The sequence below is a fragment of the Hibiscus syriacus genome, unplaced genomic scaffold (assembly GCF_006381635.1).
Source record: "Hibiscus syriacus cultivar Baekdansim isolate YM2019G1 unplaced genomic scaffold, ASM638163v2 tig00111842_pilon, whole genome shotgun sequence".
In the NCBI taxonomy this organism is placed as follows: domain Eukaryota; kingdom Viridiplantae; phylum Streptophyta; class Magnoliopsida; order Malvales; family Malvaceae; genus Hibiscus; species Hibiscus syriacus.
In genome coordinates, this window is record NW_024063197.1 from 399,955 (window position 1) to 419,741 (window position 19,787).

The 19,787-nt window shown below is 33.3% G+C and overlaps 1 protein-coding gene and 1 pseudogene across 1 annotated transcript; both read right to left on the reverse strand.

The window, feature by feature from the left end:
• Positions 1-242: 242 nt before the first annotated feature.
• Positions 243-1,323, reverse strand: LOC120172113 (annotated as a pseudogene).
• Positions 1,324-16,762: 15,439 nt separating this feature from the next.
• Positions 16,763-18,508, reverse strand: LOC120172133 (NAC domain-containing protein 43-like). Its single transcript, XM_039179677.1, has 3 exons — positions 18,325-18,508; positions 17,958-18,232; positions 16,763-17,413 (listed from the first exon to the last, which is right to left on the reverse strand). Exons 1-3 carry the CDS (start codon positions 18,506-18,508, stop codon positions 16,763-16,765), a joined length of 1,110 nt encoding a protein of 369 aa, XP_039035608.1.
• Between the last annotated feature and the right edge of the window lie 1,279 nt (positions 18,509-19,787).

Sequence of the window (19,787 nt, forward strand, 5' to 3'; positions counted from 1 at the left end):
AGAGGTTCTCTAGAGGCACTAATATTGCAGAGCGGGGTTAATCTTGTGAAGAATTTAGAAGGGGTATAGTAAAGCTAATCAAATGGATTTATCGTTGTTTTTGCTAAACCATGCAGTAATGAGATTTCTAAATTGTAAATTATGGCGAAACCAGAGACTAATGTGTATTTTGCATGTCAAGACTTCAGCCAGAGGTAATTGCTAATGTGAATAACAAAGCAATTCAGCAGGATTCTGTTTCGAATCATTCACAATTTTATTAACAAAATTAATAACATACCGTCAAGGAATAAACAAGAATGCACAGGGCAGAACAATGCATGCAAATATGTTTCAAATGGGAAGAAGAAAAACATAGAAAGGCATCCATATACGGAATATGATCAGGAGATTCATCCAAAAAGACGAACATAGATCATACTACCAGTTCTCTTGTACTTCTGAGTTCCTCATAAGCTCGCTCGTATGTCCACCCCAACACCTCACTGCAATCGCAGCAGTAGATGTCGGCCACCGTGTGAAGAACCGGTCATCAGTTGTCTATCCTCTTTAGGACCTACATTATTTCATTGCATGGGAGAACAAAAAGGCCCGACCATTTCTCCCCTGAAATTCACGTTCTAAATCAACCTGTGCAACATATGTCTAATATTGTAATGGAATGCTTTCAACAGAACTGCTTTGCTTTACAAGGTCGTTGAACATAACCAAAATCAAAGAAAATACATCTAATCCAAACATTTTAAGGGCAAATGTTTTCTTCTGAAATTTAAAATTTTCCAACGTCCTTTGAAAACAATACCTTTTTCCACCATCGATCCAAAATCCCATACTCTTTAGGTGGCGGCAGTCCTATAATTAAGCATTAGACAACTCCACATAATTCGCCAGACAAACTTGACAGCTATCGCTATCATAGTTCTAACACCAATCACTATATCCCAAGGAAAGACTAAAGACAACATCCTTTTTCTCTTTCAGACATCATCTACACCATTTGCCTTCTCCTGTACGCTAGCTCCCTCCCTCTTAGAAAAATACTGACCAACGGCCATCTTCTCACCGACTACTATTCTCCACCAAAATCAGAAAAGATGGACTGTCAAGTACCGATGAGATCATTTATTCCCATCAACCTATCATTATCTTCTAATCTATAAATGTAATGAGCAGCAATGAGTACAACAGAGGAGGCAAAAATGCAACAAAAATAGTGTGGTGTTCATTACCTGAAAGGACTTGGATATAACATCATCGTGAAGGGCAATTAGGTTTCTGCAATTGAAGCAACTGTACAAATCTTGGTCCGACCATTTCCGCCATTTGCAACTATTTATCAACACTCTACTCGTCGCCACTTCTGCACAAAAAGAGTTATCTTTTTACAAAATCAGTAGAAAAGAAGCGAACCAGAGTTATTCAAAAGCTCACCTTGTGCACGCCAATAAAGTATACAATCTACGCTGCAAATCAACCTTTGTATGACAAAACAACTGCACCCACAACCAAAACAGTCAACTTGAAAAGGAAAGTAAGCATTCAAGATACTAAACAATGATCCAAGATAAAATATAATAGAGAAGGTACTACCGAACCCTTAAATGTAGTGCCAAGGAAGCTATATAACGAATGTTGTTGCGGTTGCGGTTATTATAGGCATTTTCCCCGATATCACCTTTTCCATTTAATTTTCTCTGTCAGGTACCCTTCAGATTATTTTTTTTGATCTAACACCCTTTGCAGTCTGGCGCCACGTGGAGTAAGGCGCCCCTGAAGCGAGCCTTATGCTGACTGGATACACATGTGTAAAGCGCGGCCCTGTGGCGCGCCTTACGCCAGTAGGGCAATAGCACGAGGCAGGGACCGCCTTACCTTTAATTCAATATATAGCACGGGCCAGGGGCCGCGCCTTAGCAACTTTTTTCGGCTATAAATATCCTTCTCCCCCCGGTAAACTCCTCACATCTCTTCACATCTCTCCTCTCAACTTATAAATTAATACAACAATTTGTCAACGAGTCAATAATGCTGGAAATCTTCTCATATTTGATTCAGAAGTTCGTGCGATTTTTCGTTATAAGGTAATTTGTTATAATTTTTTTATTATACTTATTGTTTATTATGATTATTTGAAAAATATATACTAAGTATTTTCAATTAATTTTTGTGTTTGTAAAATTAGAAAGCGGGAGCATACGTCGAAATAGTTTTGCGGTGCAAGTAATAAAATAAAATTATATTATTTAAATTATTTACGTTTATGTGTAAAAATTTTATTGTGTTATATTTTCATTCATATATTATTTATTTAATCAGGTATGTTTCAGTTGTTTTTTTTGCAGATATAATATGTCGCACTTTTAAACTCAAAGAATGACACGACTTTCAGCTATTGTTTATTATGATGGTGAAATTCGAGAAGATGAAACCGGCGTTGTTTTCGTATCAAATGAGCGTGTTAAAATATTCAAGAGAAATATAACTCTTGAGGAGTGATAACGAAGATTCGAGGAAGGTTTCATGTTGGAAGTAGTAGAAGAATGTCGTCGTTGCAGTATAGATTTCCAACATCATTGTTGCTATTAACTTATACAACGTTCGAACTTTCGAACAATGATGATGTTGAAGTGATGGTTGAATATCAAAGTAATTATTCAGACGCCGATATTGAGATGTAGCAAATTTTCAAGTGCGTGCTGCTCGGAGTCAGTCATTAAGCTCTCACTATGGGCTGGTTGAACAAGTTGATCAAGTTGACAGCCCGACGACAGTAATGTGTAATGATTTTAAGTCCATAATGGGGATACATTCATCGCAACTCTTTATGATATGTACCGAGGTGGGAACTCGATGATGATGATGTAGATAAAGTTCCAGGAAATGTGGCACAAACTGACTCTCCTGCACATATGTATGAAGCTGATTATGGTGCAATGTACGGACCAGAATTTGCGGATATGCCTCATCTCGATGACTATGGATATTACTCATCAATAAATAATGGTGAGTTATCTTTAGGCATGGAGTTTTCAAGCAAAGAAGAAGCGATGATGGCTATCAAAAATTAAAATAACCGTAATTATGTTCAGTCCAGAGTCAACCGTTCCACGACAGAAAAATATGTATGCTACTGTGCCCGACGTGAAAACGGATGCAATTGGATAGTTCGCGTATCGAAGAGGAAGAGGAAAAACAACAGATGAGAACTAATAGTATACAACGGTCCTCACACATGTTGTGCTAGAGGGGTCAACCAAGATCATCTCAACTTGGACTCTGAAGAGATATGCCAAGTCATCATGCCCATGGTAAAAGAAAGCTCTCATATAGCTATTGCAGTATTGATTTAAACTATACAATCGCAGTATGTGTACACTGTCTCCTATAAAAGAGCTTGGTTGGCAAAACAAAATGTCATTGTCAAACTTCATAGCAAATGGGATGCATCTTACAACGAACTTTCAGGTTGGTTTAGGCTGGTGCGGTCGTTGAATCTTGGGACAATTGTGGACTTCGAAACCTCGTATGCATACCATCATGATCGAGTTCTACATACAGGAAAGCCAAAACTGCCGAGTCTTAACCGAGTGATCCAACCAGATGAAAGTCGCCAAGATGTTGCAACCACATACAATGAACTTGGTTGCGAGATTTGTCTGGCATCAGCAACCCTCCTATCAGCTGCAGTATGCATGCCTGTGCATACATTTTAACTTCATCATCAGAGGCGTCTGCGCTCAACTCCCGAAAATTGGCATCTAACCAATTTTTATCCGACCATCGTTAAAATTTTCCGGGACACGTCCTAGACTAACCCGACACAAAGTAGTCCAAGAACCGGAATATATCTCTGATATCACACCTCCATCCACCGGAAAGCCCAGGTGCATAGAAACATCCTCAAGTGTAATCGTGCACTCTCCGCACGGAAGATGGAATGTGTGGGTCTCCGGCCTCTATCGCTCCACTAAGGCAGAAATAAGGTCTGGTTCTATCTTACAATGACCCTCATATCTACCTATGTGACCGAATCCATCCTCTACTAAATACGGCATAACATGGTCAAGTATCACTAACTTAAGGTTCCTAATAAAAAGATCTAATATACGACATCTCTCCTAAAATATAAATAATTACAAAAATTAATTTTTAAACTAATAATCATGCATTAAATAAATAAATAAATTATTACTAATAATTTAAATTAAATTAAAACGTTAAAATGTTACCGTATCAGCAAAATGTCAAGATATATGATTTCCATCCAAGTGAAGCAGACCGCCTTCCATTTTATATCTGGAAAAAAATTAATTAAATACAATATTAAATAATGTAAATACTTAAAGAAATTAAATATAATAAAATATACCTTAAACAGATATTTGAGAGAGGTTGAGAGAAGTTGAGAGGATTTGGTGTGATGAAAGTGATTGAGAATGGGTGTGTGAACGGTCGGGGCAGGTACGTAATTAAACCTAAGGCACGTCGCAGGGGCACTCCTTTCTGACGCATGTCAGATTTACAGGTAAGACGCGGTTCCTGCACCGCGCTTTACACACGTGTATCCTAGTCAGCATAATGCGGGCTTCAGGGGGCGCGTCTTACCCCACGTGGCGCCATATCAACGTAAAATGCACTGCAGGGGGCACGCCTTACTGCAAATGCTGTTAGATCAAAAAAAATAGTCTGAAGGGTGTCTGACAGAAAAAATTAAATGAAAAAAATGATATATCAGGAAAAACGCCGTTATTACATGCATCACAATTGTCAATAACGGTTTCGGCTGTACTATCCCTATATGACGGGTGTTATTTCGATAGTGTAATGAGACTATTAAAGACAGCAAGGTTCCAGAAACAAGCTAAAAGCTAAAAACCCAGTAATCAATTGCGATAAGTAAAGAAAAGCTTAGATTCAAGAAAATAAGTAAAACATATTAAACCCTGCAATTGAAAATTAGATGAAGAAAGAGAATCCTACGAAAAGATCTACACTAACAATAACAAGAGCAAAAGAAACCCAGTTACCGGAAGAAAGCTGAAGAAAGACCCATTATCGTTAGAGAATTAATGATGGCGATGCAACGATCAAAAGAGAGGATGATAGAAAGAACACGAAAAGGGATCAATGAAAAATGTTTTTTTATTACGTTTTCATCGAGTGTTGGGTCCGAACCTGGACAGAGCTCCATGCTTGTACGTGTTGATAATTCGACTACAGTTCTCAAATCAATTTTTGGATTCTCAACTGTGAAGCTGTGCGTGGGAGTTGGCTAAATTGGGAGTTTGGTAGGTTTTTCACTTTTTCCGATTAGCAGACGTACAAAATGAAAATTCGTTTGAGGCTTTCGATATGATCCAATAGAGTTGGATTTTTTTTAAAAAAGAGTTGAATTTTTAAAGGAGCGATATCAAGTCGGTTCGGATATGAGTGGAGAGTAAAAAATTTTGGATCCAACTCAATCTGATCAGAGATAATAATATAATTTTCTTAAAAAATTTATTATTATTTTTAATTAAATCTTAATTTTATATCAAATTTAAATTTTAAATTTTTGGTTCGAATTAAAATAAGATGAAATATTTGTATTTTTTAGATGGAATCAAATAGAGTAAAAGATATATAATTTTTAAGTTAGATCACATTAAAATAAGGGTAAAGTATAGTAATGGTCACTGAACATTTCTGAAGCTTGCATTTAGGTCCCCCAACATTTAAAACTTGCAATACAGTCCCCTAACATTTATTCCGTTTGCAATATGGTCCCCCAACTTAAACCACAGTTAGAAAATTAGGATAAATTATATAAATGGTCATTGAACTTTTCAGTCACTTGAATTTAGGTCTCCCAACTTTTAAAACTTGCAAAACAGTCATCAATTTCATTCTAAACCCCAATTTCCAAGTAATTCAATTTTATTCTAAACCCTAAATTCCAAAATACTTAAATTAAATTCAATTATGTCAAATTATTATTTAATTCATCTTATTTCATGTGATACGCATTTTTATATAAATATAATAGTATAATTCTTATCTGTTGAAGAAATTTTTTAATTAAAAAAAGTAGTTAGGATATAGAAGAGGTTGAAAATAATTCGAATTTTAAATTTATAAAATGTTATTTTGACGTATAAATAAAAGTGTAAACTACTCGGTTGACAACTTAACTATCTAGCCCTTTTTACTTTTGTCATCGATCTTTTAAATTTATCAATCATACCACATAATTATTTAACTGTTTCAACTAAGCCACTAGTCGTTACCAATTGATAAAAATGATGATGTGGCAGTTAAAAGGAATTGGTATTATTATAATTCAGTCTTTATTATTATATAATCAATTTGGTCCTAAATTAAATAAAATTTAAAAATTAATCATTTAATTAGGATCTGACATGTGTTAGCACATGATCATGACACGTGTCATTGGTGACACATGTTACCCACCTAATTATTTATATATGCTATCAATTTGGTCCTAAATTAAATAAATAAATTAATCATTTAATCAGGATCTGACATGTGTTAACACATGATCATGATATGTGTTATTGGTGACACATGTCACCATCGTTTGTGTTAAGAGATATACAATAATACATATACTAATATATGATCATGCCAGGAAAAAAAAAGAAATAATGTAAAATGGAAATAATGAGATTTGAACTTCGCAAAAAATTTGAAAGCAATAAATGATGGGAAAAATATATTTTTACAATAAAAAAATATTATATTGATAAATTGTTTGATAGATTAATATATTTTTTAAATATTAGTTGATACAATATTTTAAAAGAATAAATTAAGATTTATATATTTTTAAACTAATTTAATAATATATTTTCATATTTATAATTCATGATTATATATAATCTTAATTGAGTATTTCTAATATAATAATTTTAATTTCTTATTAAATAAAATATCAAAAAATATAAATGATTCATAAATTAATATGAATATATTTTTTTATTTATACATCTAAATATAAATATACATTTATATAAATATTTTTATTCGTTGTGTCTGTGCCTTGAACTCGTTCTTCAAGCCTATATTACCTTAAATTGAAGTATTTTAGAATTTAATTGAAGTATTTTAGAATTTAGGGTTTAGAATAAAATTGAATTACTTTGGAAATTGGGGTTTAGAATGAAATTGATGACTGTTTTGCAAGTTTTAAAAGTTGGGGGACCTAAATTCAAGTGACTTAAAAGTTCAATGATCGTTTATATAATTTATCCTAATTTTCTAACTGAGGTTTAAGTTGGGGGACCATATTACAAACGGAATAAATATTGGGGGACTGTATTGCAAGTTTTAAATGTTGGGGGACCTAAATGCAAGCTTTAGAAATGTTCAGTGACCATTACTATACTTTACCCTTAAAATAAATAATACATATTTTTCGACCAAAACCTGATTAACCCCACTTGTTGCCATCTACTTCTATCCATTGTTCATCTGATTGACGTGGGTTATGGGACTCTGTTGCAAATTACCAAACTACCATTTTTTTCTTTCCAATTTTTATCATTATTATTTTTTTAGGGAAAATTATATCTAATCACCCAATTATTTGTGATTATATTTTTGTCGTCGTCCAATATTATTTTCTTCTAAGATCACACATAATATTATGTTTTAGTTCTGTTTTAATCTGACATCATTAAAAAATTAACGAGGATATTGATATGTCATTATAAGGTATATCACATCATCATTAAAAAATTATCGCGTCAATAATTTTGTTAATTTTTTAACGACAAACGATCAAAATGAAATCAAAATGTAAAATTAAAAATAATTTTAAAAAATATTTAAATGAATAAATCTGAACACTTTGCAGTTCTTGTCATCTCATGTACAATCATATCTTTTCTATCTTCTAATTTTGCATCTTCATTTTAAAACTTAAAATGAAGTATTTTCTCTCATGATGAACACCCTTTGTTCCGTTGATTTGATCCAAAAATTTAGATATATGATTAGTTTTTCATTTTCAAATGTCTGAGAGAAAAAATGGATAATCAAATTGAGTATAGATTGATTAAATTTTAATTTTGGATTATCTAAAAATTAGATAAAGATTGGACCTTTAGAGTTTGACACACTGTAACCAATAAATTAGTACTAAGTCTCTAGCCTAATAAAAAAGATGTTTATTTTTATTGTGCTTGAATATATATATGTATATATTTGAAATTTTTGTTAAATTAAGTTTTATGCTTTGATCTGGAAATTTGATATTTGAAAAATTAGATATTTGTTTTTTTTCATATTAGATATGGAAATTTCAAATCGAATAATATCTGATATCCGAAAATACACACCCCTAGTGAACATCTATTTTGGATCTTCGTCGCAATAGAGTATCGATCTATACATTTTCTACCTCTAAGCTCATTTTCTAAGGTAAATTATGTGTTTAGTAACTAAACTATTAGTTTTGGCCTATTTTAGTACCTAAATTTTCATTTTTTTCCCAAAACCATACCTAACGTTTAGCTTTTATTTCGTTTTAGTACATTATCGTTAAAAACTTAACGGTTGATTTGCATGTGGCACCTTTTTTTGGATAAATTGCGTCATTCATCACTAAACTATCATCTCACTCCTATTTTGGTCACTAAAGTTTAAATTTTTTAATCTAATTATTTAACTTTCAAGTTACTCCTAATTCAATTACTAACTTTCAAATTTAATTTTTTTATTTTTAATTATATTATAATAAAATATTAATAAAATTTTTCATAAAAATTATTAATAAATAAAATAGAGTGATTAAAGTATGAGCAATTTGAAAGTTGAGTAGTTAAATTGAAAATTTTTAAACTTTAGTACCAAAATAGGAGTGAGAAGATAATTGAGTGATAGATGACGTAATTTACTCATAAAAATGTAGTGTAGTTAAGTTTTTAACAACGTACGTACTAAAGTGAAATAGAAAATAAAAGTTAGGTATAATTTAAAATAATTTGAAAGTTTAGGTACTAAAATGGACCAAACTTGATAATTTAGGTATTAAACGCGTAATTTATCCTTGTTTTCTATTATAGTGGTTGGTTTAGGTCTTTAATGCAAGTTAATGCATATTTGTCCTGAATATCTTGAATGTGGTTTGTTTCTTAGGAAAGTATTTACTTATCTTCCTCTTCTAAACGTCAAAGTTCTTTCTCGTTGCAATGAACTTTAGGGTCTTCTATGTTTATCAGATTCAATCTTGTTGCAGCTTCACAATCTGAATCTTTAATAGTGCCCTCTATTGGTGTTCTTTTCTCTTTTTAATGACTCGTCATCGTTTGAGTACATTTTCTTTTTCTCAATTTAATCCAAACCCTTTGTTCTTTTTTTAGTACATTTTCATCATAACAAATGTGGTTGCTTGCAAATAAAAAATATCATGTGGACATGTTATGTGGGTTCTAATTGGAAGCAAAATAACAAAAGAAGGGGTCCAGCTAGACAATGAAAGAAAAGCTTTTCATGCTTTGGTCCACAAACGCTGGCTCAGATAATGATATTTCGATCGGTAGATTTACCCCCAAAAAAAGTGTTCATTAGTTCCAACTTGGATCCACCAGTAAGTACACTGTTTGTCAGGACAAGACAAGATTCTTGTTTCTGATTGAATCTCGCAATCAGATACTCTTTTTAGACAAACAGATATACCGGGTTTGTTTGCTGTTAAAAGCTGTTATTTCTGCTAAAAAATGCTATAATTATTAAGTTAGAATCCATCTGTTTTCTGGCCTTTGCTGAAGTCGACAAGGACCAGAACGAAGCCATGGAAGAATCCAGGGATGAGATAAAAGCTCCTTTAAGTGAGTCTTGTCTTTTTTTCCTTCTTTTTTTCAATGTGTAAAACGAAATAAAACTTGTATTTGATTTTGATTTGAAGCACTTTCCTTCTGTGTGACTGTTTCTATGCAGTATCCAAGGATAAAGATGTTAACAATCCATGGTCTTCTTCAAAATCTAAAGAAGAAATCAAAGAAGAAGAAGAAGAAGAATAGGAGAATTCACCGGTGAGACAAGTGGCCTTAACCGTGCCAACCACAGATGAGCCTTGTCTACCAGTCCTGACGTTTCGAATGTGGGTGTTAGGTCAGTTCTTCTGGTATCGCACTGAATCCTTGGCAATCACGGCCATCTCGGCACAGAGCCGTGGTTCCACTGGACCAATTGATGGCTGCCAAGATCATAGTACTAAATTGCGGCCCGGAACACAGCGTAACACCCACACTGTGATTTTTTTTAAGGTTATCGCGACACAATATTAGTGCAACGCGATAAGAGAACCGCATCACGATTGTTGCGGTAAAAAACCGTTACGTAACACCTCAACACGTTATAAATTGTGCCACAACACCGCAATAAACTTTAAATTATCTGAAATATAAAATTACATAGATGAATTGTTCTAATTTAATTATTAAAACGAGATTATAAATATATATCATTAATAATATCGTAATAATTATATTTAAAATTAGTTACTTAAATTTGAATTAATTAAATTATTTATTCTAGTGGTGGACGGTAAGATATAGAATTTTTAAATTTGTAGTTATGTATTTTTTTCTTTCTACGTTATATAAAATGAACATTTTTACGTTATAATATAAACAAATTTGATATGATTTTAGTGATATTGTTTATATGTTATTCATTAACATTATAATTGTTATTACCCATTATCCAGTATGATATCACTTCTATGGTTTATATTTTTTTTAACAAATTTTTATTTATGAAATTAAATTTTTTTTCAAAATAAAATATTAAAAGAGTATATTAATATTAGTATATTAAAAGATAATTGTAAATGTAAATATATTTTAGACGTATTGTGATTTTTGAGGAAGAGATCACGCCCGCAATAGCCGCAACACGTTACAACGTTCGCAGCATCCGCATCCGCAACCGCGATACTGCAACCGCATCCGCAACTGCAATTTGATACTATGGCCAAGATCACAGACCGCGTTTTCTTCAAAGGAAGTGGATGGGAATTCAGCTTGAATCCAGGGCCATTCAATGTGAAAGAACATGTGTTGATTACAATATTTGCAAACTCGGGTGCTGGCAGCGTTTATGCCATCCATGTTGTGACGGTTGTGAAGGTTTTTTTACAAGAAGCACATTACTTTCTTTGTCTCCTTGATTGTCATCTTAACTACTCAGATAAGTTTTGTTTTGTGTTTTTTGATTTCAGTGGTTTGGGTTGATTTGGATTTAGAGTAGTTTTGATTGTTGGGTGCTGGGGTTCGGATGGGCTGGTATATTCAGAAGGTACCTAATAGAACCATCAGCCATGTCGTGGCCTGCAAATCTTGTTGAAGTTTCTCTCTTTAGGTATATTCTTTGTATCGGTTGGTGGTTTGGTCTTCTTCTTTGCGTGTCCCCGAATAGCATGAGTGTTCCACCGAGAAACCTCAACTGGACTTAACTCTTTTGAAGAACTGCCAAGCCATATCCCTTTTGTTATTTTGCATTCAATCAGGACCTATACCTCTCTCACGTCACCTCTGAGTTGAGCATTGATAACATGCCGCCCAACTAGTAGATGAGTTGAGCATTTAGCATGTGAAAAGCCTAAACACATTCATGTAGTGAATTGGGCTTGATTAAGCCCATTATGGTTAAAAAGGGTATTTTTAAAATGAGGTTAGGGAAAAAAGGACTAAAAGAACAATTTACCCTTAAGCCATTTGAAACTTGATTTCTCATTAAAATGGATGATGTAAATGTGTAGGCCTCTTTCTTTCTTCATCAACTTCCTTGTCTTCTTCTTCTTCTTCCCTTTCATCCCTTTATTTTGGTTGAGTAAGAAAGCTAAAGGTGAAAACTTTCTTATTCCCTAGCTCGAATTCCTTGAGGTAAAAAAGGTAAACCCCACATCTAAAACTTCAATTCAAACCCAATTTCTCATAGTTTGGTTATGGTAGTCAATGTGGGGTTTTTAAAAGGGTTTTGGGATTCTAGATCTCTTGGGTGTTCAAATCTCTCTCTAAGAGTCTAGAGTCACATTTTTAATCTTTCTAAGCCCTCAAGTAAACTAGTAATCCATTCATTTGCTTTTGGTTAGTGAGAGAAGTGGGAGAAAGCTCTCAAGTGAAGGGCAAAGAGAAATAGGTGCTTGGATGAGCCTTGAGTTGTCCATTAGCCTCTAGGTGTAAGGTAACACACTCCTAACCTTCCCTTACTACTTGTAGATCAACATGTATAATTATGATGCTTGTATGAGTGTATGAAACCATTTGTGTGCACTTGGGGGGTTTAAATACATGAAAACGGGATTTGTTATTATTCATGTGTAAAGTAATGAACTTTCATGTTCCTTAAGTATTAAATAAACTTTAATCACTATTTGGGGGCCTTGGGGACACTTTAGGAATGAATTGGAGGATTTTAAATGAGTGAAAAAGAGTTTTCTGGGCAGAGGGTATCGATACTTTAAGAACAGTACCAATACTATCGGTCATGTAAGGGAAAAATTCAAAGGGTTTATGAGGAGATTATCGATACCCTATCAAGGAAGATTGATAGTGCTCAAGTGGTATCGATACTCGAGGCTTAGTATCGATACTCGAGGCCTTGATCTAAAATATCGAAGTTAATATTGGTATTGATACTCATAGGAGTTTCGATACCCATAGGAGTATCGATACCAAGGGTAGAGTATCAATACCGATGTATTTTTCAAAACATCGAAAGTAATTTTGGTACCGATACTCAAGGGAGTATCGATACCCCAAGTGGGTGAGTATCGATACTCTCAAGAGATTATCGATACTGAGATAATTTTTAAAACATCAAATATATTTTTGGTATCGATACTCGGGGAAGTATCAATACCACATGAGGGGAGTATTGATACCCAAGGAAGAGTACATGAACCATCATGATTGTTTAGCCCATAAGCCTAGCTAAGGCTAGAGGGGCGAAACCAAGGGGTATAGTACGTGAAACCTTTTAATAAATTCACAAGTGGAATACCTTAATTATTTGTGTGATAGCATAATATCTTAATGAGGTAGGATCCCATAAGACTTATGACTTTGTATGATGCTCGAGAAATGACAATAACACCCTAGTTACTTGTACGAATATTGTGTGGTAAATTGAGGATTATCCGAATATAACCAATCTAGTGCTTGGGCACTTAAAATGCTAGTTGGATGCTATGTTGATGTTAAGTGACCCAGACACGTCCCGAGTTTTTAGTTGGTTCCATCATAGGAGCTCATCGTCAGGTTTTAGTATTTCTACACTTTACCGCCTATCATAGTACGTCTCGAGTATTTAGTGTGCATGTACTATCTTAGACCCTAGATATTTAATATTTGAGTACTCTGTTTTTGTACTTATGTATTTCGAAGACTATTGTTGGGAGCTCCCCATATTCTAAATATTTATTTTGTAAATGTATTATATTTTGGTTTTAAGTTATGATCTAATGCTTAATTTGTCAAATGATTTCGAAAGAAATGGTTAGCCACTTAGGTGGTTCCGTATGACATTGTAAACATATAGACTTCGGGTCGATTCAGATTAGGGTGTTAGATTTACAATAATTCGGGCTATATCCAGTGACATTTCTACTTGGTTTTAAGCTGAACCTGGCATTGATTACGATTTTGACTGAACATTGGAGGCCGAGACACATAATTTCCATTTTACGAGTGGTGAAGTGATAAGTACGTTAGAAGATGTAGCTTACTAACTCTGTGTTCCAGTTAATGGTGCGACGGTAGTAAGGCACAACTGTTTCGGCTGATTTGGAATTGTTCACCATATTTTGGGAAAAATGCCACTATCAGTGGTTTTAGAGGGGTACCAGTTACATATCACTTAGTTGGAGTATGAATTTAATGTGACAAACGACTCTACCGAGGAAGAGTTGTTTTTGCAACCTGAGCATATCTGCTCCAATTGATTGGAGGAATATTTGTTACTGGATAAATATGATAATTTGGCGCACATTCATTATCTTCCGATATTAGAGGATTTTTTCAGTGTCGTAACATTGGTTGGGACTTAGTGATTTTGACTTTTTTATACCGGGAACTTTGCAAGGCTGTAATCGTCAAATGAGGTCAAAAAACGGATGTAGCGGGTTGTCTAGTCATGCCACAATAATGGGCGTGGTACCAGTTCTCTTTTTTTACGCCAATTACAACAACTCCAATTGAGTTTATTCTCGCTGCAAGGTAATTTTTGTTAAAATTATTTTTAGTAAATTTTACATTTATTTTTAGGAATTTTTTTAATTTTTATATTATTTAGATGGAGTACATAAAATCAATGAGACTAAGTTGTCGGGTGCAACTAAAAAATATATACGAATGAGAATTGATATCGTCGTTCCACATGTGGTAAATATTAATTTTTTAAATTACTAAAATTCAATTAAATTTTATTGACTTTATTTATACTAACTTTTATTATTAATGTTTATAGTTTTCTTGGATACTGTATTATGACGATGAGATCTACTGGTTACTACCACCGGGATTTTTTGAAGGGTCGGAGTTGTGGTGTGCCATTGCGCCTTTGCTACAGTTTGCGATTGTTGAGATTCACACCGCAAATAGAGTGTTGCGACAGTTTGGGTCTCATTAACCAATGGATTCAACATCATTTATCGGTCCCTATACATTACGAGATTACACCCATTGACCTTTATTTCGACATTTCTCCCTACCTCCGAAATTATAAAACAAATGGGAAACCATATTTAATGACATCGGAAGAGAGGGAAGAATGGGAACAAGGAAAGACCAAATTTACAAAGACCAAGAAATCATCATCATCATCTTCGTCTTCTGCTTCTACCGATTATTTTGCATCTCAAACCAGTTTTGGGTTTTATCCTCCATATCATGCTTTAACAGAGACTCAGTCGAATTGGGTTGGAGGTTCATAGGATGAAATACAAAGCACTCAAGCATCTTTGACCGAATATGCGGGTGAGGGTGAATGGGATCATATTATATATCATGCTTTAACAGAGACTCAGTTGAAGGTGCATCTCAAAAGTGGAGTGATATTTAATACACCTCCTCTTCAAGAAGAAAACGAAGATGAAGACGATCAAGGCGGACGACCCTGACATACTCTACGAGCCTCGCGCCATTATCATTTGACCACTCCTCGACATCGTTCAAGAACTACGACAATATAAATAAATTTTATTATGCATTGTATTAGTTTAATAAAGTTATTTTCTATTTATTTAAGTTTTTTAATATTATTTTTAATTAATATTTTTTAAATTATATCCGATGAAACTTGTCACATAGATGTGATGAGTTTCAATGGTTAATTTTTTAAATTTCAAAAGTTTCACTTTACACAACTGATGTTTTTTTTAATTCAAGACAAACTCATCACCTTGACATAACGAGATTTGTAGTTTTTTTATTTTTTTAAAATTATTTAATTAATATAAAAAATTTAAATTCTCAATAGACTAATCACCTCGACTTGACGAGACCTAGTGAAAATATTAAAATATTGGCCCACATGAGGCTCACATACTTGTGACCAATAAAAAATATTTTTAAGCAAACTCGTCACCTCAATGTGACGAGTTTATCCTGTACCATAGTAAATGTTGTAGATACCAAATTAAAATCTCTGTTACTCTATTGGGGAAAGACCTCGTATTTGGATTATTTGTAAATGGGTTAAGGTTTACAAAGTTAAGTTGATTTGGGGCATGTTTTAGGCTTAGTTGGGCTTAGTTTAATTTATAACGGGCTTTGAATAAACTGTAATAAATATATGATATTTTTCATTTGTATACGAGCTTGCAAACTGGGCTTTTGAGGTCCAGACAAATTAAGAACATCACCGTTCCTTTTTATTCCCTGAGTTGTAATCAAGCATACAGTACAATTAGAGTAATCTAGGGTTCTGATCAATTGGATTCCCCCAACGGAGCTAGTGTAATGCGTCGTGGTCAAGCTTTACGTCTTCTTAATAATGGCGCTTCATACTTCAAATGAAAGGGATTGAGCAGTTGCAATGTCAAATCAAAGAAAGCAACAAGATTGTAGGGCGAAGAAAAACATGCTAATTTAAAGACAGAATGGTCCTCATCATATATTGGAAGTCAATTTTTTTTGGCAATTTTAGTTACCCAAATCTGTCCAAAATACAGTACACCACGTGGCCATTTCAAATCCATGTAACTAATATATTATACACATATTTATGGTATGCAACTGATAAAATATTACACTCAATAAAAAATTAATTGGCTACTTGTTTTCTTGTTGTACCTATTGAGAATATTTAATTAAATTAAAAAATGGATTTGAATTAAAATTATTTTTATATATTTTTAATATAATGTTTAGAATTCCTTTTATTTTTAAATTAAAAGATAGTTAATAATATTTTTTTGATTTTCCTATATATAACATTGATAAAAATATTAATTAAATTAAATCAATAATAGCATTTTATATTTGATCACTAAAAGCATTAAAAATTAAAACAAAAAAAGAGATTTATTATTTTTCAAAGATGACAAATGATTATCTTATGGTGACACATCAACATCACCATTAATTTTTTAATGACAGATAATCAAATCGGAACCAAAACATAACATTATATATGACTTTATAAAATTAGTTGAGTGATGAAAATAGAATCAAAAGAATATATGAGAGGATAAATACCTAGTTTACACGTGGGCAAATGAGAAGTCTTATTTGTATGATCTTGACATATACCTCTATTATACCAACTGGCACAAGGGATCTGATGACGACGACATTGACGATGACTTGGTCAAGCTCCATAGATCATCCTCGTTGCTGAAAACCTGTGAGTTTTGATTTGATCTGTCCAAGTTTATGATCGATAATTGAATATCATCATCCTTACAGAGACTGAAAACCGCATTAGGGTCACTAAAACATGATAGTTGCCTGCTTGTCTCTACTTGACCATTTAGCTGGGACGCCACGAGTCGGTCCATGGTGACCCAGTCGTTAACGCCATTTATGGACTCATTATTGCTCTCGACTGATGAAAACGTTTGATGATCACCACCGCCGCCCCCTTGCTTGATCGAAGATGGTTCAGTGTCAGTCAGATTTTTCATCGGAAGAGAAGGGAGAGGTGGGCTTTCCAGCATCGGGAGATGCATAAAACTTTCATGCAATCCATCAAACGTTCTTAGATGATTGTTGGTTTTGGGTATGTTCAATGAATCATTATTCTCCATCTTGCACGTTTTTCCCATATGCATGAAAATCTGATCTAGATCCCCATCGTTGCATGAGATTTTAGAGCTCTCTAGGGTTTTATGATAATTCTTCTTTCTAAATACACGACAAACCACCCAACCTTCTTCGGGCATGGAGTCTCCAATGGGATTGGAAGCCTGGGCCCATTTAATAATATAATATAATCAAAACATAAACATACACACCTATATGAGATAAATTATACCAAATACTATTGAACTTTAGTTGTTGTATCGTTTATACCATTGAATTCTCAATTATGTTAATTATAACATTAAACTTAGATTTCCATTTCAATTGTACCACTGCACCATTAAATCATTAACGATATGGTGATGTGGCTAATACTTAACCATTGAACCAACTTAGAATGGCCTGAAAGTGTTTGAACATGAAATCTTTTGCGGAATTGAGGCCATCCTAGTTTGGTTTAGTTTTCCAAAGATTTCATGTTCAAACCCTTTCATTCCATTCTAAGTTGGTTCAAAGATTAAATATTAATCACTTCATTGTGTTGCAACTATTTAACGGTCTAGTGGCATTGAAACGATAATTAAAGTTCAGTGTTATAATCGTCAAAATTAAAAGTTTAGCGGTATAAATGATATATCATCTAAAGTTTAATGATATAAGGTGTAATTTACCCTATATATAATAGGAAGGAATAGGATGATTGCTTACATTAAAGTGAAGGGTATTGTTGTTATCGTCAAGCCTGTATTCATGCATAATCCAATCAGATTTTTTACCATGTGGAGCTCTTCCTTTATAAAACACCAATGTCTTCCTCAACCCAATTCTTCTAAAGCTACTATGTATGATCTTATCACGTCCAGTAGCTTTCCAGAATCCGGCAGCCGTTGCACGATTAGTTCTGGTCCCCGTTGGGTATTTTTTGTCCTTGTGACTGAAGAAGTACCAGTCGTTTTGTGGGGTGGATCCTATTTTGCACTTATCTGCTTATAACCAACAAAATCCAGAATTTCATTAAGATCCCAACACTTATTAAGGATTTACAGTTTAAACTTTAATGGAAATTTGGTAGTACCTTGAATATCCCAGGGCTCAAGCTTGTTAAGATCAACTTCAGGAATAACATCGAGGTCTATCTTTTCGTAAGCCGCTTTCTTTCTGAGGTAATAGTGAAGAAGCTCTTCTTCTGTGGGATGGAATCTAAAACCAGGAGGGATCTGAGACTGTCCATTTATTGATAGATTCATCTCTTCTGACATTAGCTGATCAATTGATCTTCTCTTCAAATCTGGAAAGACAGGGCCAACAACAGAAAGTAAATAGAGGGAGAGAGCATTGCAAAGCATACAGATTGTGGTTGATGTGCTGATGATAATTTATAATGGTTACGTTATTGGATGGTTCAAATATGCATGAAAAGTTTTGGTATGTTGGCCATTGTTGTACTTGGCAATGGCCTACGAAGGTATGGAAATTTTAAATTCTTATACCTGAATAGTTTGAAGGTGATTATAAGATATTATACTCATAATCTTTATTAGTCATTGATAACACACAATTGTAAATCTAATTGTTCGAACCCAAAATCTTTAGATTCACAAACAGAAACCGGTGTCTACAAGGACAATACTTTCTTCTACCACTAAAAGCACTCAATAAATTTTTAATATAACTTATTAAATTTATATCCTTAGCTTAAAATTTTATGTCGGTTATTATGTTTATTTACCCTTGAAAAGAGCCAACCACCTAAAAAATTAGACATTATAGAACTGAAGGAAATAAATTGTTGAATGTACAGTGGAAGTAGGTCCCTTTCTATTGGTGGTAAAAAAGAGGAAAATGGGTCCTACACCCCTAAAATGTTGGGGCAGGGCCACATCTCAACTACAACTAAGACCTTCGATCTTAATATCTATCTGAAAACACCTCTCTGTCCCCAAAACACCTTAATATCAACAGTTCTGATTATTTTTAAACGAAACCAAAACGTAATGTTAGAATATGTTTTTTTTAATAATTGAGTAACTAAAATGGAAGTAGAAAAATAGGTGAGTGACTAATACATAGTTTACCCTATTCTTATTAGTTATATATAAGTGAACATATCTATACAATATTATACAATACGTATGTATTTGCATAAATAAGGTTGGAATGCGAGGGGTGAGATGTCATTATCATCTCTGGAAGGAGCTATTTTAGGGATTATAGGTTGTTTTCTTGTTCCTGCTTGTAATCATTTCCAAAACTGATTGTGAATTCGTTAACTATCTTTCAAAAAAAGAACTTGACAAAAGTTCAATCATAGCTTATTGCAGAGCCAAAATAAAAACAAATGATTTGCAATTGATGGAGAGAAAAAATTATTCAATTTGTTATGATGGTGTAGGGAAAGATTTATTTTAAAAAAAAATAATATTTAATTTATTAATCTATTAATTTAAATTAAATAATATAGAAATTTATTATAAAATATCTATTTTAATATAATACTCTCTATTTACAACTTAATTTAATCTATCAAAATTTTGTAAG